Raw genomic sequence first — 25,265 nt, 5'->3', positions numbered from 1 at the left:
TACCGAATTCACGACCAAATTTTCGATTGTGACGAACTACTGAAACGGTGTTAAGTTCACCTTAAATTGTCCGTTTTTTTAAGAGAATGGACCCAAAATATTATTCTTTGAAATACAACTTAGAAATTTCTAAAAGATGAGGGTTTTAAATGACCTTGAAGTGTTTGAATTAATTTTTTAAATCCACGCTATTTTGCATTCAGATTGTCATCAATCTGATTGCGTAAGGCGTGAGTAAAAAAATAAAGAGCCGAAAAACAGAAATCCGGGTTATCTAAAAATAAATGCAATAATACTTATAAATATGATATTCACTTAATTTGATATTCAGGTTTAATGTTATTTGTAGTTTTATAACTTCTGAAATATTGTGATTGATTCTCTATATAATATTGCTGTGGAACTTGTGTTATTTCTTAAACAAATTCATTTTAATAATTTGTAAATTTTGAATTTTCATTATAAGTCATGATCAAGACTTAAAATTCTCATTACCTCATACTTCAAACACGGAGTAATCAATGAATTGATAAATTGAAAATTGAAGTCAAGGCAATGACTTAATATTTTCCTTAAATAATTTTTCAGATGACTATTTGTGCCATGCTGTATAACAGTCACAAGATTTCAATTACAATTCTAAAATTGAATTAGTATGTAAATATATGCTAGCCTGTCAATATCCACAAAGCCAGTGTAGTCTACTGTACTCAAAGTCATGCCAGTAGATAGCGGTACACATACTTATTGCCTACATCTAGTGCTTACTTGTGTGAGCAGTAAAACAGTAACAAAATGGCTCATATCTATATTTCTATTTGACTTCACAAATTATGCGGTGTCTGAGGATCTGAATGAAGCGAATAAACGATGTATTAAATTATTTTCATGAAATATTCAAGTCATAGATCATTCTCTTTTAAAAATATTAATTTCGAATCCATTTTGGTAATTCAACTATGACAGCAATCAGGCCGTGAATAGCGAATGATTAAAAAATTAATCTAAAATACTTGGACATTGGAGAACATATATTTGTGTCCATTCTCTGAAAATAATGCCAATTTAAGCCCTATTTTTCTCTGTTTTGGTAATTCCAAGTCAATATAAGTCTGTTCCCCCAACCAATTTTTTTTAATTTGATTTTATTATCATTGTAAAAAGTACAGAATAGATCTTCTTAAATATATTCTCAAAATTCCTAATTAAATATGACATTTTACATAAACCTCCCATGACCGAAGGTGAACTTGTTGCAAATCTCCTCTGTATCATTCCAATTTTGATATATGTAAATACACACATATATATAGATATAGATATGGAATGCTTCACAAACTTGCATATACAGTTATGGAATCTTATAACACCCCCAAAAGTGTTCTCTCCACATAAATGTGTGATTTGTGTGATTACATTGCTGAACTGTGTGGTTAGGTATGATTGGATGATCAACATCGGAAAGGGACAATAAATAGGGAATGTGTCGTCCCATCGAATTGACTTCTGTAATCATTGTGATCAGGTTTGAAGTTGAAAACAAAGCTTGAAGTTTTCTTTTCCGGTTAGCTGAATTATTCGATGAAGATACAGTCTCTATCTGGTTGATATCCTTTATCACATTATCACATATTTATCACATAAGATTTATTAACATCAAATGATTCCTGAACAAAAGGACTCAAGTTTTTATTTTGAAGTACCATACATGCTTGAGTACAGTTTCAATACGATACATTCCTAATTCAGGCCTTGATTAGCAGCTGTTTTTGTTCTCAGTAATTCTTTATGTGTATTTCATCATATTAAGTTGAAATATGCCTAACTTACGATGGAACTAGCCTTAATTGAGTGCATATTAGAAGTTGGCATCAAAAAAGTCACAGAGTCCCGACTGTATTATAATTGATGATACCTTCCGAAAAAAAAAGAAGACATATTTTATTTTTATCCATCCAAGATAGATCAACATACTTCAAGTTTCCATTAGGACATTACAGAAACATGTCTACAATCATATCAGAACAGCTCCAAACATTTCAAATTATTTGTAATTAATTCGTAAATCAATATCAGTCAATTTATCAACTTTAAACTTATAATATTACTGATTTTGCATTAAACAAAAATGTTCGTTTACAGTACTTACAGTACTTTGATTTCATTCCAGAACAGAAATGTGAACGTTTTATCCTTATACATGTTTACTAGCTAAACAATTTGCTTTATCAGAAATTAACTAAGGACAATAATTCTGTATTGCTCGGGCACAAGACCTGGTAAGTTTTCCAAAAAGCAATTACACATATTGTTTTAATTGCTTCTAGAGTTTTTTAATTATGGCATGGACAAGTAGCTGACACACAAGTGGATGGACAGTAACATATAATACAAACTGTTCCAGCAATATACTAGAACGTTTCAGGATAACATATTACTACAGTTCCTACTTTACATTACAGAGTGGTCCACTGTAGACAATTTTCAAATTAATTTACAATTACAGTCAAACCTCTATGATTCAAACTTTATTGATTTCATTTTCTCGCTGTATTGAACTTTTTATTGGGTCTCAAATTGTATCACTATATAACGCTACTAACAAACCTATGTATGATGTGAATTTTTACAAATCAAAGTTTTTTCATGGATCGTTAGCTATGATATTATAGGTAATTGACATCTCAAGATTCCAACAAAAAATTTACATGTACTGACCACTGGACAGGTGTTTGTCGTGACCCTCGTGGCAAGATTTCATACCTCTCCAAAAACAGCTGGACTGACAATAGGGATTATGATAGCGTATGTTGTCTACTCCGTATGTTGTCTACTCCGGATCATGGGGTTAATTAATAATCAGGCCAAATTTATAGATTATAATTGAGTATTTAGAAGCCATATAACCACTCTGAACATACCGGTAGTCGTTGATAATGATCGCCCCCACCATTGAAATCAGTGGTCGGTGAGTAAATTGATTATATGTCATTCAATCATGCAGTTCCTTATGTATATGTTCGATCAGCATTCTGCATTTTATATATGCACATAACGTAAACACATGTCTTCAGCAGTAAAACATCAACGTAAGTGTGCATTGTACTGCTTTAGATTTATCTGTGAAACATGATATCATTGTTTTGTAAATGATACATAGTTTGTTCGATTAATAAAACGCTTATTTGATGAAAAGTACTCTTTATTTTGTTGCACTTTAGGTAAATTACCTTTTCAATGTGAGCCTGACAGGTGACGATAATTGTCAACCATGAACAATTCAAAGTCCTGCTGTTTCTATTGTCTACCATGAACAATTCAAAGTTCCGCTGTTTCTATTGTCAACCATGAACAATTCGAAGTTCTGTTGTTTCTATTGTCAACCATTAACAATTCAAAGTCCTGCTGTTTCTATTGTCAACCATGAACAATTTGAAGTTCCGCTGTTTCTATTGTCAACCATGAACAATTCAAAGTCCTGCTGTTTCTATTGTCAACCATGAACAATTCGAAGTTCCGCAGTTTCTATTGTCAACCATGAACGATTCAAAGTCCTGCTGTTTCTATTGTCAACCATGAGCAATTCGAAGTTCCACTGTTTCTATTGTCAACCATGAACGATTCAAAGACCTGCTGTTTCTATTGTCAACCATGAACAATTCAAAGTCCTGCTGTTTCTGTTGTCTACCATGAACAATTCAAAGTCCTGCTGTTTCTATTGTCAACCATAAAAAATTCAAAGTCCCTTGAACTTCGAAACATCAAAGTTTGACTGTATATATACAAACTGGTTTTCTGCCGGGCAACCATGAAGAAATCATTTTCCCCATGTATACATGCATGTAGGCCAGTTGTTTGGGATACAGAAATTCTACCCATGGAAATTTCAACTTGTAACTAACCAAGGCTTGTCAAAGTAACTCCAAATCTCTGTACATAGGCATTTCTTTCAAAAGAAAAGAAAGGTTTTTGTTTTTTTTTAAATATAGAGATAACTTCAAAACATGATTTAGTGTTCATGCAGTGTATGAGGATCATAATTATTGGAGTGGGTAGAAATCACCAAATAACTAAACAATAACAAGCTTACTTTAAACATTATAATAAAATCTGATTCTCAGCAGCAAATGTTTCATATACACATCAATGAAACCTCAATATAGAACATTGGGTGAAAAAATCTGCAGTTGAATTGTTGGCATTCTGTGGTAAACTATTTGAACTATTTCTATTTTCTAAAATCTCATTCATGAACACTGAAAGATGGAAAACATTTGTCTTTCTGACCATACAAGATGGCTTGGAGGTTTTGAGAAATGGCACACAGTCGCTGTAACGATCAAGTGGGTGACCTATCTTGACTTCAAAGCCACTGAAATATGTTAGTGAGGTCGTTTTTGACACCTCATATGTACCATACGGAGGACCAGCTGTTAGAGAACCGTCCCCATAATGGTAGGGAGGCTGGAGATTCTGATACAGGTGGCGCCACCTGTCACAAATCTATTATCCAATCAGATCGGAACAAACATATTGCACTGGCAGTGATGAAACTCACATGTTCTACTTCCTCATTATCTGCCCTTGATTAATGATAATGGGCTGGCTGCCATGTTTCTCTCAACAGCCCAGAAAATCTCCCTCAACATTTATCAAAACTCTGGAAAAGAAAACTACTGCTCGGTGGCATATGTAACACTTCTGACACACAAAAGAAATACACTCAAAAAACAATAAGATACCCTAGTGACATGACACATAGCTGGCCAAGCCCTGGAGATTACTGATCACAGGAGGACATGCTCAGCAGCAACATTGTACTGATAATCACAAACAACTGTTCTGAGACATGTATTAATGACAAAGTTATAGCAAAGGTTCCATGACATTAACAAATAGTGAACCATATCTTATCTTGATCATCTAAAGAGATCCGATAAGAAATCTCACAGAACAGCTCTACATTTAATTTTGTCACTGTTTTTGTGCAAGCTAACCTATTTTAGTGGTATTCATATTTCATTCTTTTAGCTCTTAGAACTATGGTTGTATAAACTGATGCTTTGTTATATACTGTTTTATTGTTTGTGTTATAGATGCAGCAATTCATTCAACTTATAGTGCAGTATAACGGGTATAATATGGTAGGTACATATATGAAATTGTTTAGGTTTTTCTTTTTACAATATTGACCTTTTATGCATCAAACCTTCAATGCATAAAATACAGGCCTTTGGTAACTTTTACCTACACTGGCATAAGCTAAATTTCTGACGAAAATAACCTCTGGTACATCTGACCTTCAATAACCTTTGGTTCCTCTCACCTTCAATAATCTCTGGTACCTCGGACCAATTCTTTTTAATAATGACCTTTTGCTCCTCTGACCAATAACTTTTGGTACCTCTGACCTTCAATAACCAATGTTAACTCTGACCTTCAATAGCCTTTGGTACCTCTGACCTTCAAAAGCATTTGGTACCTCTGACCTTCAATAACCTTTTATACCGCTCACCTTCAATAACCATTTTTAACCCTGACCTTCAATGGTCTCTCAGGTACATTATGTACCTTTATATGTATCGATGACCACTTTTTTTTAATAATAACCTTTCGTACCTCTGACCTTCAATAACCTTTGTTACCTTTGAACTCCAATGACCCTTGGCTCCTCTGGCCTACAATATAACCTTTGATGCCTCTGACCTTCAAAAATCTCTGGTATCTCTGACCTTATATAACCTTTTTGATACCTCTGACCTTCAATAACCATTTGTTCCTCTGACCTTCAATAACCTTTGATACCTCTGACCTTCAATAACCTTTGATACCTCTGACCTTCAATAACTTTTGATACATCTGACCTTCAATAACCTCTGTTACATCTGACCTTCAATAACCTTTGATACCTCTGACCTTCAATAATCATTTCTAACCCTGCATGACCTTCAATAATCTTTGATACCTCTCACCTTCAATAACCATTTTAACCCAGACCTTCAATACCCTGTGGTTCCCCTGACCTTCAATAACCTTTGGTTCCTTTGACCTTCAATAACCTCTGGTACCTCTGATCACTTTCTTTTAATAATGACCTTTGGCTCCTCTGATCTACAATAACCTTTCAAAATTTGTATTTCCTCTCATTACTGATCGTCAGTACCCCATGTGATCTGTCTTCATATAGCTCCGATTGATCACGCGGGCACTGGTACAAAACTCCTGGTATTCATGAGTTAATCATATCTCAAATCCAGTAACCTGATTGGTTCGGTAGAAAATGGTTATGGAAAATCTTATCAATCAGAAACATTGTTCTACATGTTATTTGGTTTGTTCGGCAAGATGTCAGAAAACAAACCATGCCAACACATAGGGGCAACCAGGGGTAGCCATCTTCATGAATATAATCTAACATGGGTCTGTTCCGTGGACAGGGATATCTCAACCCAAGTGTAAGAGTTTGGCCAATCAGCACGAGGCTTGCAGAGTGCTGGCCAGCCAAACTCTTACAGGAGGGTTAAGATATCCTTGTTCGAGGAACAGACCTTTTTTTGATTATTTTTCTCAAATACTTGCAAGCAAATGTTAGTTTTTATGAAGTGCCATCTTCAATACTTCTAGGAATGTGCGTCAAAATTGATGACGTCATCATTCACAACTTGGTTACTCAACCTAAAATGATGACGTTACATTATTGTGAGTAGCGTCATATAGCATGTGCCGGATGTCTTTACCCACCCTGTGTGAGATTGATTCATGTTTTCCCTAGCAACCGCCGGATAACCTTGTGAAGTATGTGAGAAATACCTTTCTTTTTTAAAGACAAAGAAGATCGAGCTTCATTAATTAGAAGCATTTTGATTGGTCAATAAAACAATGAATATTCATGTCAAACCGAAGTTTTTTAAGCCAGCGGTCCCACCAGTCAAACAAGTGAAACATAGAGAGGATTACATAGGAACAGACAATGCTCATTACCTTCGTCATATGTAACAGTGGCAGCATATCTTGGTGACATTTGTTGTTGTCTTTCTGGTGAAGACATTATACTGTTTTCTTTGCTGTGTACACATTTAAAATTAAATCCATCATCAATCTCGTGAGTTATTCCTTTTTATAATATAATGTTGTATTTTCTCATGAATACTGAAGCATGTTGTCATCATTTTAAGAACATGTCAAGTTAAGTTTACACAAGCAATTACCTCTCTATATTACATGTTGTTTTATTTTTTGACAATAATTGTTATAAGTTTTATATTTTAAATGATAGTCAAAAATGTAAAAAGTGATTTCCCTGAATAAATTGTAAAACTTACCCCCTCCCCTTGGGGCAAATGAAATGTCTTGAAATTCACAATTTTGGGAAAGCTTCTTAAGACCCTTCAATGTATATGAAGAGTATTGATTCTATCATAGCTGTGTGTTAAGAAGACTTTCAGAATTCCCTCAAACTTTACCATTTTGCTCCACCAATCAGCTCCTGGGGTCAGTCAGGGTTAACAGGTGCATACCATCTAACTGCCATATTGCATGGCTGATAATTCTCATCAAATTTAAATTGATTCAAAAGGAAATTAAACAAATCATGCTAAAACAAAGTGACTTCCCTATATAAACTCAAGTAAAGTATACCCATCCCCAGATGGAAAAGGGTCAAGGAAATCACTATTTTGGGAAACTACCTTAAGTTCTATCGTATTTGGGTCTTGAGAGGAAGATTTTTTAAATATAAGTCAATCGGACCCCTTATTGCCCTACTCTTCAGGCCTAGATCTAGGTGGTCGTGACCATATAGTTTACAATTCTGTTTCACAATTGGACATTAAAATGGTTCAGAGATGTCTAAGAAGAATCAACAAGAGGCTACGAGGGCCGTATCATTCACCTGGATATGGCAGTGAGCATGGGAAAACACATTTCTACAGAGAAAGGATTTTGAAGAATTTGCTTTATTTCCAATATCTGACCCCACCCCTTTCTGCAAGGCAAGGACCCACCATTTATACAAAATTGGATCCCTTTCACCGAAAGATGCTTCAGACTAAAGAGGGACAAAATTCTTTCATTTATATAGGAGAAGATGAAGTGTAAAGTTGATGGATGAAGGATGACAGACGCTGTGTCATGGCATAAGCTGACCGTTCCTTTTGACATCAGAGACTGACTCTCACTGACGGAGAAGATTCTACAACATCAGACTGGCTCTCACTGACGGAGAAGATTCTACAACATCAGAGACTGACTCTCAATGACAGACGATTCTACAACATCAGAGACTGACTCTCACTGATGGAGAAGATTCTACAACATCAGAGACTGACTCTCACTGATGGAGACGATTCTACAGCATCAGAGACTGACTCTCACTGGTGGAGAAGATTCTACAACATCAGAGACTGCAGCATGACTCTCAATGATGGAGACGATTCTTCAACATCAGAGACCGACTCTCACTGATGGAGAAGATTCTACAATATCAGAGACTGACTCTCAATGACAGACGATTCTACAACATCAGAGACTGACTCTCACTGATGGAGACGATTCTACAACATCAGAGACTGACTCTCAATGACAGAGACGATTCTACAACATCAGAGACTGGCTCTCAATGACGGAGAAGATTCTACAGCATCAGAGACATGACTCTCACTGATGGAGAAGATTCTACAACATCAGAGACTGACTCTCACTGATGGAGACGATTCTTCAACATCAGAGACTGACTCTCACTGATGGAGACGATTCTACAACATCAGAGACTGACTCTCAATGACAGAGACGATTCTACAACATCAGAGACTGGCTCTCAATGACGGAGAAGATTCTACAGCATCAGAGACTGACTCTCACTGATGGAGAAGATTCTACAACATCAGAGACTGACTCTCACTGATGGAGACGATTCTACAACATCAGAGACTGACTCTCACTGATGGAGACGATTCTTCAACATCAGAGACTGACTCTCACTGATGGAGACGATTCTACAACATCAGAGACTGACTCTCAATGACAGAGACGATTCTACAACATCAGAGACTGGCTCTCAATGACGGAGACGATTCTACAGCATCAGAGACTGACTCTCACTGATGGAGACGATTCTACAACATCAGAGACTGACTCTCACTGATGGAGAAGATTCTACAACATCAGAGACTGACTCTCAATGATGGATACGATTCTTCAACATCAGAGACTGACTCTCACTGATGGAGAAGATTCTACAACATCAGACTGACTCTCACTGATGGAGAAGATTCTACAACATCAGAGACTGACTCTAAATGATGGAGAAGATTCTACAACATCAGAGACTGACTCTCACTGACTTAGAAGATTCTACAACATCAGACTGACTCTCACTGATGGAGAAGATTCTACAACATCAGAGACGAACTCTCACTGATGGAGAAGATTCTACAACATCAGAGACTGACTCTCACTGATGGAAAAGATTCTTCAACATCAGAGACTGACTCTCACTGATGGAGAAGATTCTACAACATCAGAGACTGACTCTCACTGACTTAGAAGATTCTTCAACATCAGAGACTGACTCTCACTGATGGATACGATTCTACAACATCAGAGATGAACTCTCACTGATGGAGAAGATTCTACAACATCAGAGACGAACTCTCACTGATGGAGAAGATTCTACAACATCAGAGACTGACTCTCAATGACAGAGACGATTCTACAACATCAGAGACTGGCTCTCACTGATGGAGAAGATTCTACATCAGAGACTGACTCTCACTGATGGAGACTGAACACCAGACATTAACTCTCACTAACAGGAGATTACAAAATTCTTTGATATTAGCTCTCAGTGACCGAAAGGATTCTACAGCATTTGATACTAATCTGATGTGACAGATGATTCTGTAACACACTCCACAAATACACCTGTAAGTTCATCTGTCATCATCACCACCTAGTGATGATTGAACACACTTAAAAATCATTCACTTTTCATTACAGTGCTTAAAAGCATCTAAAGAATTGAAACTTTTAAGAATTTTTGTTTATCTTGGTTTACTGCGGTTAGATCTATTCAAAACCAAACAAAAAAAACCAGTATTTGTACAGTTTAGCCTGCACATGCATATCGTCAGAGCTTAAAAGCTTGGAAGCACTATATATGTCTGAGATAATTACAGTAACACAGGTTACATTGGCTAGGTGCTGTTGATCTTGAGGATGTACTTTTAAAAATTCAATTGCAGTATGTTCAGATCTGTTCCTCACAGCATTTCTATTTACCTATAGACGTGGATTTTGATGAATACATACTCATAAGACATTCTTTGGAGGTAAACAAACATAAGACATTCTTTGGAGGTAAACAAACATAAGACATTCTTTGGAGGTAAACAAACATAAGACATTCTTTGGAGGTAAACAAACATAAGACATTCTTTGGAGGTAAACAAACATAAGACATTCTTTGGAGGTAAACAAACATAAGACATTCTTTGGAGGTAAACAAACATAAGACATTCTTTGGAGGTAAACAAACATAAGACATTCTTTGGAGGTAAACAAACATAAGACATTCTTGGGAGGTAAACAAACATAAGACATTCTTTGGAGGTAAACAAACATAAGACATTCTTTGGAGGTAAACAAACATAAGACATTCTTTGGAGGTAAACAAACATAAGACATTCTTTGGAGGTAAACAAACATTGTTAACATAACGATGGTACAGAAGCTAAGGTTACAGAGGTTACAGAGGTTACAGTAGACTGGGTCCTCAGTTATCTATATATACAGAAATAAACCAAGGGCAAAGTCTAGTCATTATCACTAATAGGTACTAACACAGTAAGACTGCTTTCTTAGAAACATCTTTATACTCAAATAATTACCCCCCCCCCCCCCCCTTTATCATCTCAAGGTCTCACACAACTAATTCAGCCAATCATCTGGTGTTTCACCTGAACCAAGTCCCTTAAGAGAATGTGTTTCTTAGGTTATATCTATTTCCTGAGTAAATGATACATGAAATGGGTACTTTCTATATGCAAGAATCTTGAGATTTTTGAAAATCAAAAATATACACTCCTGGTATAAATAAAAAGATGTAGGATCCCAGGTGTAAAAAGGAGGGGGTTCCCCAGTCCACTGTAAATATCAGGGTTATACTGTCTTCCGAGTATTGGTGTGCACTTATGTGCTTTTAAACCTATCCAATAACATCATTTTTCTGGTAGGGAAATCTTCAAACTTTAATTTGATATAAATTTCACAACATTTGCTTTCCCTAACATCTTGAACCATTGATGATTGCCTCTCTAATATCTTAAAACGGCAGTCTCCTTGTGGTAGCTGATGACTACCCACTGAAGCTGAGATGGGAGGCCTGCTGGAAACTATAATCAATAGGGCATATACATAAAAGGCCTTGTACAAGGACACAACGACAGCAACCAAAACCATCTGTGACTTCAGCTTCCTGAGAAATCAAACCACCCTGGATGAGGAATCAAACCGTTCACCCCCCTGACTTCTCTTTAGTCTAATGCTCTATTGACTGAGATACTAACAACACCCCCTTTAACCCCCCAACGCCCCCATCTACCAACCCTATACCCCGGCCCCCTATACCCCGCCCCTCTATACCGCACCCCCTATACCCCGGCCCCCTATACCCCACCCCCATATACCACACCCTCCTATACCCCACCCCCTATACCACACACCCCTAAACCCCGGCCCCCTATACCCCCCCCCCCATACCCCGGCCCTATACCCCACCCCCCTATACCCACCCCCTATACCCCACCCCCCTATACCACACACCCCTATACCACACACCCCTATACTCCACCTCCTATACCCCACCCCTATACCACACACCCCTATACCCCATCCCCCTATACCCCATCCACTATACCTCACCCCCCCTATACCACACCCCTATACCACACACCCCTATACCCCACCCCCTATACCACACACCCCTATACCCCACCCCCCTATACCCCACCCCTATACCCCATCCACTATACCCCACCCCCTATACCCCACCCCCTATACCACACACCCCTATACCACACACCCCTATACCCCACCCCCTTATAGTTCTAGGTCAATACACAACTCTTATTCTTTTTTTATAATTAATATCGAAGGTTTTTTTGTTTTTTCACACCAATTGATTTATCAACATTTTGATATTTCAAACATTAAAAAAAAAAAGAGAGAATCTAAATATAACTTACAGTTCCGAAAAGTGAAGGCTACATAATGGCATACCGAACGAAGTAAATGTCAATCATAATTTCCATTTAAACTCCAGTTAAATTCCATATGACTAAATTTATATTTTACTATGATTTTATGGCTGTTTTAATGGCATGCTTCTCTAATCAATATTTTATCTAAGCAAGCCTCCCGCCTTCAGTATTCCCAGAAGTCCTTTGTCAGAGTTCTTGCACAGAGAAAGTTTTATAATATTTTAAAGCCTTATCTTAATCGGTTCAGAAGCCATTCAAATTTGACTGAAAAACTAAGATTAGGAGAAAAAGACAATTCAAAATGTTCTAGTTGTTACTGTAATGATCATTTGACAATTTTTTTTAAAAATTCAAAATTCACAAACAAATATCAGAGTTCTTGATATCATCATAAAAAACTTGCTTTGTCTTGGGTGAATATGAACGCTAAAATCTGAAAATGAATCAGCAATATTGCCCAATACCAATAATCAGCAAGTCCATATAAATTGAAATCATCATTTCTGAAGGTTTCCAGATCTTCTATTAGATAGTGTGATCAACAAGTGGCTAAATGATGGCCAGATAAACCACAATTCTCCACTAACCGGAATTATGCAGTTTTTTAAAGTGCCAATACCAAGCTAACACAAACATTCATTTCCTGGTCGCAACACCGTTATTGACAGGAAATTAATAAAACACATCTTTTTTTTGTTTTAACGAACATTTCTTACATCCATTCTAATTCAAAATATAACTGGAGAGGGGCAGAGAGGCATTCTTTCATTTTTTTTTTGGTTTATTTTATTGTATAAACGTGGGTTCATTAATTTATCCATTACTTATGGTTAATTATATTACTGTTAAACTTTTATTTAAATTCTATTTGAGACATTAGAACAAATATTTAGCAGTAAAAATGTAGAACTTTTTTCTCCTTTTTTTCTGTATAGATATGGGTTCATTTATTTGTTGATTTCTTATGATTAAACCTATCTTAATGATTACTTATGATTAAATATATTTTAATAACTTTTGATTAAATATATCTATGATTACTTATGATGAAATATATTTCAATATATATGCAAATGCATTAAACAAGGGTTATCAAGCAAATGGATTTCTTTGTATATCTCCGAGTCTCTGTATATATATATATATACATAAGTATTTTCATATCTTCCAACATAAGATATAAGACAGTTTTTCTGTATAAAGCTACATAAGCACTATAGTGATGAGGACTTCCAGCCCCACACAATGTAACAGGCTACATAAAGAAGTTTGATGACCATTGGTTGTAGAAAATTAGATTGTGCCCTTTCTCTATATCATTCCTCCCTTTTCCAATCCTAACTTATGACCTCCACCAGCTCCCTAATAGTCCTCTCCCATTTTACCCTAACCAGTCCCCAATGTCCTCTCCCATTTTACCCTAACCATAGACCCCAATGTCCTCTCCCATTTTACCCTAACCACAGACCCCAATGTCCTCTCCCATTTTACCCTAACCATAGACCCCAATGTCCTCTCCCATTTTACCCTAACCAGTCCCCAATGTCCTCTCCCATTTTACCCTAACCAGTCCCCAATGTCCTCTCCCATTTTACCCTAACCATAGACCCCTGGCAATGTCCTCTCCCATTTTACCCTAACCATAGACCCCTGGCAATGTCCTCTCCCATTTTACCCTAACCAGTCCCCAATGTCCTCTCCCATTTTACCCTAACCAGTCCCCAATGTCCTCTCCCATTTTACCCTAACCATAGACCCCAATGTCCTCTCTCATTGTACCCTAACCATAGACCCCAATGTCCTCTCTCATTTTACCCTAACCATAGACCCCAATGTCCTCTCCCATTTTACCCTAACCACAGACCTAATTTCCCCCTACCAGTCCCCAATATTCTGCCTGCCTCTCACTTGACTGGATCACATGCCCACCACCTTTCATCGCCTAGTGAGCTTACATAAGAGGCTACATATCAGTGCCTACATACCGCAGCCTCTCACTGTGTGGTAACCCTGTAAAAACTTTCCAGAAGCTACTAACATTTCTTCCCTAATGAGCATTTGACAAATGGATAGTGTCACTGCACACCTGCACAACACATCCACTTGGCCAGGTATTTCAAATGCCCAAATTATTACCTCATTAAATCTCAGCAGGTAAAAAAACAAACAAACAATTTGTATACAACATCACTAGAATTAACAGAATTGAAAGAATGGGGTGGACGTAAATTCTCTCTTTGATCTTCCAAAACTAATAGAAACTGTGTAATATATATTAATGAGTCAAACTATATATTGTGATTTGTTTCAGAGATGGGCAAGTTTATTTATCTGTGAGAGAGTACAGTGGAAGTTGAATCTCTTCCCCAAATGCTGAAATTTATTCATAAAACAATTTCTTATCTTACATCAGTCAAAACAATGTTGATGCAATAAAATCTTAAACTGTTTTAAACACACCCACCACAGAAACTTAATATACCACGGACACTTAATATACCACAGAAACTTAATATACCACGGACACTTAATATACCACAGAAACTTGATATACCACGGAAACTTGATATACCACGGAAACTTAATATACCACAGAAACTTGATATACCACGGAAACTTAATATACCACAGAAACTTAATATACCTTGGACACTTAATATACCACGGACACTTAATATACCACAGAAACTTAATATACCACGGACACTTAATATACCACAGAAACTTGATATACCACAGAAACTTAATATACCACGGACACTTAATATACCACAGAAACTTAATATACCACAGAAACTTAATATACCACAGAAACTTAATATACCACGGACACTTAATATACCACGGACACAGAAACTTAATATACCACGGAAACTTAATATACCACGGACACAGAAACTTAATATACCACGGAAACTCAATATACCACGGACACTTAATATACCACAGAAACTTAATATACCACGGAAACTTAATATACCACAGAAACTTAATATACCACGGAAACTTAATATACCACGGAAACTTAATATACCACAGAAACTTAATATACCACAGAAACTTAATATACCACGGACACTTAATATACCACAGAAACTTAATATACCCCGGAAACTTAATATACCACAGAAACTTAATATACCACGGACACTTAATATACCACGGACACTTAATATACCACAGAAACTTAATATACCACAGAAACTTAATATACCACAGAAACATAATATACCACGGACACTTAATATACCACGGACACTTAATATACCACGGACACTTAATATACCACAGAAACATAATATACCACAGAAACATAATATACCACGGACACTTAATATACCACGGACACGGACACTTAATATACCACGGACACTTAATATACCACAGAAACTTAATATACCACAGAAACTTAATATACCACGGACACTTAATATACCACGGACACTTAATATACCACGGACACAGAAACTTAATATACCACGGACACAGAAACTTAATATACCACAGAAACTTAATATACCACAGACACTTAATATACCACGGACACTTAATATACCACAGAAACTTAATATACCACGGACACAGAAACTTAATATACCACGGACACTTAATATACCACAGAAACTTAATATACCACGGACACTTAATATACCACAGAAACTTAATATACCACGGACACTTAATATACCACAGAAACTTAATATACCACGGACACAGAAACTTAATATACCACGGACACTTAATATACCACAGAAACTTAATATACCACGGACACAGAAACTTAATATACCACAGAAACTTAATATACCACGGACACTTAATATACCACGGACACTTAATATACCACAGAAACTTAATATACCACGGACACTTAATATACCACGGAAACTTAATATACCACGGACACAGAAACTTAATATACCACGGAAACTTAATATACCACGGACACAGAAACTTAATATACCACGGAAACTCAATATACCACGGACACTTAATATACCACGGAAACTTAATATACCACGGACACTTAATATACCACGGAAACTTAATATACCACAGAAACTTAATATACCACGGACACTTAATATACCACAGAAACTTAATATACCACGGAAACTTAATATACCACGGAAACTTAATATACCACGGAAACTTAATATACCACAGAAACATAATATACCACAAACACTTAATATACCACGGAAACTCAATATACCACGGACACTTAATATACCACGGACACTTAATATACCACGGACACTTAATATACCACAGACACTTAATATACCACAGAAACTTAATATACCACGGACACAAACTTAATACCACGGACACAGAAACTTAATATACCACGGACACAGAAACTTAATATACCACAGAAACTTAATATACCACAGAAACTTAATATACCACAGACACTTAATATACCACGGACACAGAAACTTAATATACCACGGACACTTAATATACCACGGACACTTAATATACCACGGACACTTAATATACCACGGACACTTAATATACCACAGAAACTTGATATACCACAGAAACTTAATATACCACGGACACTTAATATACCACGGACACTTTATATACCACAGAAACTTAATATACCACAGAAACTTAATATACCACGGACACTTAATATACCACAGAAACTTAATATACCACGGACACTTAATATACCACGGACACAGAAACTTAATATACCACGGAAACTCAATATACCACGGACACTTAATATACCACGGACACTTAATATACCACAGAAACTTAATATACCACGGAAACTTAATATACCACAGAAACTTAATATACCACAGAAACTTAATATACCACGGACACTTAATATACCACAGAAACTTAATATACCACGGACACTTAATATACCACAGAAACTTAATATACCACAGAAACATAATATACCACGGACACTTAATATACCACGGACACTTAATATACCACAGAAACTTAATATACCACAGAAACTTAATATACCACGTACACAGAAACTTAATATACCACAGAAACTTAATATACCACAGAAACTTAATATACCACGGACACTTAATATACCACAGAAACTTAACATACCACGGACACTTAATATACCACGGACACTTAATATACCACGGACACAGAAACTTAATATACCACGGAAACTTAATATACCACAGAAACTTAATATACCACAGAAACATAATATACCACGGACACTTAATATACCACGGACACTTAATATACCACGGACACTTAATATACCACAGAAACTTAATATACCACGGACACTTAATATACCACAGAAACTTAATATAACACGGACACAGAAACTTAATATACCACGGAAACTTAATATACCACAGAAACTTAATATACCACGGACACAGAAACTTAATATACCATGGACACTTAATATACCACAGAAACTTAATATACCACGGACACTTGTGTATGTGTCTGTACTACAGAAACTTAATATACCACGGACACTTGTGTATGTGTCTGTACTACAGAAACTTAATATACCACAGACACTTGTGTATGTCTCTGTACTACACAAACTTAATATACCACGGACACTTGTGTATGTGTCTGTACTACACAAACTTAATATACCACAGACACTTGTGTATGTGTCTGTACTACACAAACTTAATATACCACGGACACTTGTGACTTAATATACCACAGACACTTGTGTATGTGTCTGTACTACACAAACTTAATATACCACGGACACTTGTGTATGTGTCTGTACTACACAAACTTAATATACCACAGACACTTGTGTATGTGTCTGTACTACACAAACTTAATATACCACGGACACTTGTGTATGTGTCTGTACTACACAAACTTAATATACCACGGACACTTGTGTATGTGTCTGTACTACACAGACTTAATATACCACGGACACTTGTGACTTAATATACCACAGACACTTGTGTATGTGTCTGTACTACAGAAACTTAATATACCATAGACACTTGTGTATGTATCTGTACTACAGAAACTTAATATACCATAGACACTTGTGTATGTATCTGTACTACAGAAACTTAATATACCATAGACACTTGTGTATGTATCTGTACTACAGAAACTTAATTTACCATAGAAACTGATTTATTTAATTTTACCATAAAAGCTTAAAATGATCATCTAGATTCCTTACATCTGGATTTGCTATATTCTTGAAAATTCTACCCGAAGTTTAAATCTTACGTATACTGATGGCATGTATATGGTCAGTATCTTGAGATTCCAATGATTATATTCAAACTGAAAAAAAAACAAATAATGATATTTTGGCTAACTACAATTTTGGAAAAGTACACTTAATACCATGCATGTACTGTGTTCTGACACCAAAATGTTTCATTTCACTTATACCAGATATTTTAGCTATTTTCTATGTATTTACAACAAATAATAGTAAAGTTAAGCCCATCCACATATATAATTCCAACCAATTTTTAATCATTTCCAATGGAAATGACACAAATTATGCTCAAAAATGTGATTTTTCTCTATAAACTATAGTTCAGCGCTACCCAAGGGGTAATGTGAAACTCCGGGACCATGAAACAATTTTTATAAAATACCTTTAAAGACCCTTCCATTCATGAAGAGTATTTTATTCGACCATATCTGGGTCTTGAAAAGAGATTTTTTTTAAATTTCAGTCAATTTGACCTTTTTGGCCCCCTTGCATACAATTTTGGTTGGCATTTGCCCCAGGAAGGTTTCTACAAAATTCCATCAAAAATTGGTTCAGGAAATTTTAGGAAGTTGAAAATGTAAAAATGTTAAGTAATGACAAATTTGATGGACGAAGACCGACAACTGACAGATGACGTCCAATGACGTACGAAGCCATTTGAACAAACTTGAAGCTGAATATTTTGAATATTTCTTGAGAAAATACACAAAGGACCAAGCTTTTTGTTCGTATCATAGACAGAGTACTATAATCCAGAGTAAGTCTAATTCTCTCCGTAAAGGTGACAAATAAATATAGGAATATGACTCTGGTGTCACAGTTTGTCAAAGACAAATTTGGGAAAGGGGGAAGGTTACATACTACCAAGGCTACAATAGGCACCGACTATTACTCCAGTCCTTAAAAATTCTCATTTATCATAAGCACTTTTTGGAGCTCTACAAAGCATTCACAAATTGCCATGCTAAGCTGTTTGTGCTGCCAGAATAGCCTTTACTAAAATGTTCTGTAAACACAAACATGCAAAAAACAGTCATGCACGAAAAAGAAAAGATTTTATAATAAAATTCTTGTGTATAATGATATTGCTGTCACTGAGCGATGAATGAAAGTCTATTCATGGTATTAATACAGGTAATTATTGTGAAATAGAAAAAAACTCGCATGTGCCATCGACCATAGTATTCAGGTCAGATCTTATCAATAGCAGTCTGAATCCAATGCATTCAAAAATATTTCATATTAAACTCGCAGGAGATTATTGTGAAAGAAAATCTGTCTCACAAAGACTCAAAATATACCCATAATTCATTCTCAGGTGACAAGTTTGTCCCTACAATACGATCTTCTTTCTTTTAAAATATGACAGACTCCAAAGCTGCTCTTGAACTAGGTGATATGATACCGACAATCATACTTAATAGGGTGTTACTGTCATAAGGAATTTGACCCCATGCAAAATTTATCATATCTCCAAAGAATTTTCATGGCAGATTAAACGAATTATTTTACTGCACACATTGCTCCTAAAATGTATTTCTCAACTTAATCAGCGAGTTTTTTAGGCACCATGGAAAACATTGATGACAAAAAGCCTACCTATAACGAGATCCCAGAGGGATGAGGCACGTCCACAATTGACTGATCTTCAGTGGACCTTAAGATCATTTCTCTACTCATGCAGCTTCACACTTTATCTCTAATCATTTCAAAACAAAGGGAACTTAGATCTGAAACCCAAGAATGATCCATCAACAACTTTCTGAGAAACAGACCAAGCTTCAACAAAATACTTGAGACAAAGAACAACCTACACATAAATAGAAATAACAAACTTCAACTCTTCAAATCAAAGATGGTTGGTGGTCTGATGGCCATTTCTATTATTTGATCAATCTAAAATTTTATAACACAAAACCTGGGACCAAGGAATCAGATATATATAATTTGAGAAGTTTCTAAACAGGACGTCTGGAGGAAATAGTGACATGAAATTTTGAAATAAATCTTGGTTTTAGGGACTGACCAAGTCATCAGGACTGACCAAGTCATCAGGAGTGACCAAGTTATCAGTACTGACCAAGTTATCAGGACTGACCAAGTTATCAGTACTGACCAAGTTTTCAGGACTGACCAATTGCAAGTTATCAATACTGACCAAGTTATCAGGACTGACCAAGTTATCAGTACTGACCAAGTCATCAGTACTGACCAAGTTATCAGAACTGACCAAGTTATCAGTACTGACCAAGTTATCAGTACTGACCAAGTTATCAGGACTGTCCAAATTATCAGTACTGACCAAGTCATCAGGACTGACCAAGTTATCAGTACTGACCAAGTTATCAGGACTGACCAAGTTATCAGTACTGACCAAGTTATCAGTACTGACCAAGTTATCAGTACTCTCCAAGTTATCAGTACTCTCCAAGTTATCAGTACTCTCCAAGTTATCAGTACTGACCAAGTTATCAGGACTGACATTATCAGGACTGACCAAGTTATCAGTACTGACCAAGTTATCAGGACTGACCAAGTTATCAGTACTGACCAAGTTATCAGTACTGACCAAGTTATCAGGACTGACCAAGTCATCAGTACTGACCAAGTTATCAGGACTGTCCAAGTTATCAGTACTGACCAAGTTATCGGTACTCTCCAAGTTATCTGGACTGTCCAAGTTATCAGTACTGACCAAGTTATCAGTACTGTCCAAGTTATCAGTACTGTCCAAGTTATCAGTACTGACCAAGTTATCAGTATTGACCAAGTTAACAGTACTCTCCAAGTTATCTGGACTGTCCAAGTTATCAGTACTGAATAAGTTAACAGGACTGTCCAAGTTATCAGTACTGACCAAGTCATCAGTACTGACCAAGTTATCATTACTGACCAAGTTATCAGGACTGACCAAGTCATCAGTACTGACCAAGTTATCAGGACTGTCCAAGTTATCAGTACTGACCAAGTTATCGGTACTCTCCAAGTTATCTGGACTGTCCAAGTTATCAGTACTGACCAAGTTATCAGTACTGTCCAAGTTATCAGTACTGACCAAGTTATCAGTACTGACCAAGTTAACAGTACTCTCCAAGTTATCTGGACTGTCCAAGTTATCAGTACTGAATAAGTTAACAGGACTGTCCAAGTTATCAGTACTGACCAAGTCATCAGTACTTACCAAGTTAACAGGACTGTCCAAGTTATCAGTATTGACCAAGTTAACAGGACTGACCAAGTTATCGGTACTCTCCAAGTTATCAGTACTGACCAAGTTATCAGGACTGACCAAGTTATCAGTATTGACCAAGTTAACAGGACTGACCAAGTTATCGGTACTCTCCAAGTTATCTGGACTGACCAAGTTATCAGTACTGACCAAGTTATCAGTACTGTCCAAGTTATCAGTCCTCTCCAAGTTATCAGTACTGTCCAAGTTATCGGTACTGACCAAGTTATCAGTACCGTCCAAGTTATCAGGACTGACCAAGTTATCAGTACTCTCCAAGTTATCAGTACTCTCCAAGTTATCAGTACTGACCAAGTTATCAGTACTGACCAAGTTATCAGGACTGACATTATCAGGACTGACCAAGTCATCAGTACTGACCAAGTTATCAGTACTGACCAAGTCATCAGTACTGACCAAGTTATCAGTACTGACCAAGTTATCAGGACTGACATTATCAGGACTGACCAAGTCATCAGTACTGACCAAGTTATCAGTACTGACCAAGTTATCAGTACTGACCAAGTTATCAGTACTGTCCAAGTTAACAGGACTGTCCAATTTATCAGTACTGACCAAGTCATCAGTACTGTCCAAGTTAACAGGACTGTCCAAGTCATCAGTACTGACCAAGTTATCGGCCGGTACTGACCAAGTTATCAGTACTGTCCAAGTTATCAGTACCGTCCAAGTTATCAGTACTGACCAAGTTATCGGTACTCTCCAAGTTATCGGTACTGACCAAGTCATCAGGACTGTCCAAGTTATCAGTACTGACCAAGTCATCAGGACTGACCAAGTTATCAGTACTCTCCAAGTTATCAGTACTGTCAAAGTTACAGACAGATTTCAGACAAGGTCACACTAAAGTGACAACCTGCATACATCACTTTTTAAGTTATAGCAACTTTTTTGTTTAATAATAAATTGGCGCCTCTGCAACGATCGACAACTTCTAACAAAGCTTTTCTAAGTCAGAGAGTGTATAGACCTCCAAAGATTTGACCTTACTGTTTCAGGTCGAGCCTTTGACTAACAATAAACCTCTCAAGTCCGACATTTTCTATAATTTTTGACAAGCTTTGTTGCTGTGTCAATAGAAGGAGAGAAGGAAAATATTGTAATGAGTTGACCTTATCTGTGCTCTTACATTTGAGTAAATGCTTCAGCACAAACTTTCCACGGTAAACGTTCTCAAGCCTTGTCACTGTCTTATCAAATATTGTCATTTCAATATGGGTTGGTACTCCATTAGAAAATATTTGCGTTCCATTTGTCACAAATCTAGGGGTACAAAAGATTGTTTGCGTAACATACCACACAACTTGCACGTTAATTTGCCATGAAACCTCTCAATACATCATGAGCTAAATCAATGAAAATGTAGGGCTTCTACGTCGGAGTAATTATTGCTGAATCGGTTGAGAATGTTCGACAGTGAATTTTAACACTAGAATTATTCCATAGGTTTTAAAACCTAATGGCAATTGTCAGTGTTTTAACCCTATACAACTAGGACAATATTTTACCAGTCCCTCTATAGTGCTTGTAGTGCTCACTGACTATTACAGAGAGATCTTGGTGACTTTGTTGTGATTCCAGCGACAAACTGTCTCCAAGCCCTTCATTAAATAAAGTACAGGTTTTGTTCCCAATCTCATTTCACACAAACTTACTGTACATTATGCATACAAATACTCAAGTTAGCATGCTCCCAAATTAAAATTAATTCAATTTCTATTTTTTTCCTTGTTGACTAGAACTATCGATTTGGGTGTACAATGATTAGTCTGACTTATAACAGCTTATCTGTTGAAGAAGTTGTTTTTTTTTACTTTAGCACCATGTTTATTGTATAACTGGTAAATATGTTCCTGTGGGGCACCTGTTGGGGTAAAAGTTATGTCCATTATTATATGCTAATTACATTTGAAATAGGTTTTAAATGTATTGTGCGTTCAGAGTGGTGTGCTTCGATCTCAAAAACTTTTATTGCAGAGTCATTTGCAAGATTTCCCAGGCCGTCACAATACCAGTTTTCAGTGTGAATTCAAAAATGAAAGTTTCATGGAATGTGGGTCGATTTTTGCAATCCAACAGGAAATGGCTCTCTATCAGGAAATGGATTAGCAGTAAACAATAACATGTCAATTAGATATACAATGTATTTTGTTCTTTTAATATATATAAACTCCAATCTTAAGATCATAAGTTATTCAACCTAATATTCAGGTGTAAATCCAGGCCTCTATCCAAACATGTGTCATACACTTACCACATTAGACATGTGTCATACACTTACCACATTAGACATGTGTCATACATTTACCACATTAGACATGTGTCATACACTTACCACATTAGACATGTGTCATACACTTAACCACATTAGCCATGTGTCATACACTTACCACATTAGACGTGTGTCATACACTTACCACATTAGACGTGTGTCATACACTTACCACATTAGACGTGTGTCATACACTTACCACATTAGACATGTGTCATACACTTACCACATTAAACATGTGTCATACACTTACCACATTAGACATGTGTCATACACTTACCACATTAGACATGTGTCATACACTTACCACATTAGACATGTCTCATACACTTACCACATTAGACGTGTGTCATACACTTACCACATTAGCCATGTGTCATACACTTACCACATTAGACATGTGTCATACACTTACCATATTAGACATGTGTCATACACTTACCACATTAGACATGTGTCATACACTTACCACATTAGACATGTGTCATACACTTACCACATTAGACATGTGTCATAAACTTACCACATTAGCCATGTAGATAGCCAGAAGGCCCCTCCTGAAATGACAAAGAATAACTGATGGGTAAATATTAACACAACACAGTATTTCTAATTAATAATACTTTATAAGGAGTGAAATATAAATAGATACTTATGAACATAATGTAATAAATGAGCTTCGTTTTTCAAAGCAAATCATGCATTTCATATCTTATTTTCAATGCCAATATTGTAATAGTATCATAATCAAAATATCCTATATATTTCTCTACATATCATCATTTATTCAAACTGAAGATTTTATTTTTGTCTGACCTGATTTAATCAATGGAAACTAGTCTTTACAAGCTCTTTGGCTAGCAACCCCATACAGAATTTGACCTAAAATTGGCGTTGTGCCACCTTAGTGACAGGATCAATGTGACAAATGACCTGCCTTACCTCCCCTGACAACTTCAATTTGGTGTACCTACTAATTACCTCCTCACATTCCTAGTTTATCACAAAATATATCAAACAACACAGTACACATGAACAGTAGTGCAAGTGAGAACTGTAAGTATCACACAACAAAGGGGGATAACTCATAATTCATCTCGGATGAAAAATGCTACACAATAAAAATCAACTTAATCTAATCAAAAACATTGGAATGTTAGTTGAGTGAAACATGTATGAAGCCATATTTTATCCAGGGGACCTGTACTCTGTAATGACATAAGCATTATCGTAGTGTCTTTCAACATATGCCATTCGTTT

At 36.3% G+C, this 25,265-nt stretch overlaps 1 protein-coding gene across 3 annotated transcripts in view; it reads right to left on the bottom strand.

Moving 5' to 3' along the window:
* Positions 1–25,265, bottom strand: part of LOC117327972 (transmembrane protein 135-like) — a 227,312-nt gene that overhangs the window by 164,948 nt on the left and 37,099 nt on the right. For all 3 annotated transcript variants that reach the window (XM_033885239.1, XM_033885242.1, XM_033885240.1), the window contains one exon: positions 24,529–24,562. In XM_033885239.1, the coding sequence (XP_033741130.1) occupies positions 24,529–24,562 (34 nt within the window). The remainder of the gene's footprint in view (positions 1–24,528; positions 24,563–25,265) is intronic.

Source organism: Pecten maximus, chromosome 5 (assembly GCF_902652985.1).
Source record: "Pecten maximus chromosome 5, xPecMax1.1, whole genome shotgun sequence".
Taxonomy (NCBI): Eukaryota; Metazoa; Mollusca; class Bivalvia; order Pectinida; family Pectinidae; genus Pecten; species Pecten maximus.
The sequence above is the reverse complement of the archived record's forward strand: the minus strand, read 5'-3'. Positions and strand labels throughout refer to the sequence as shown.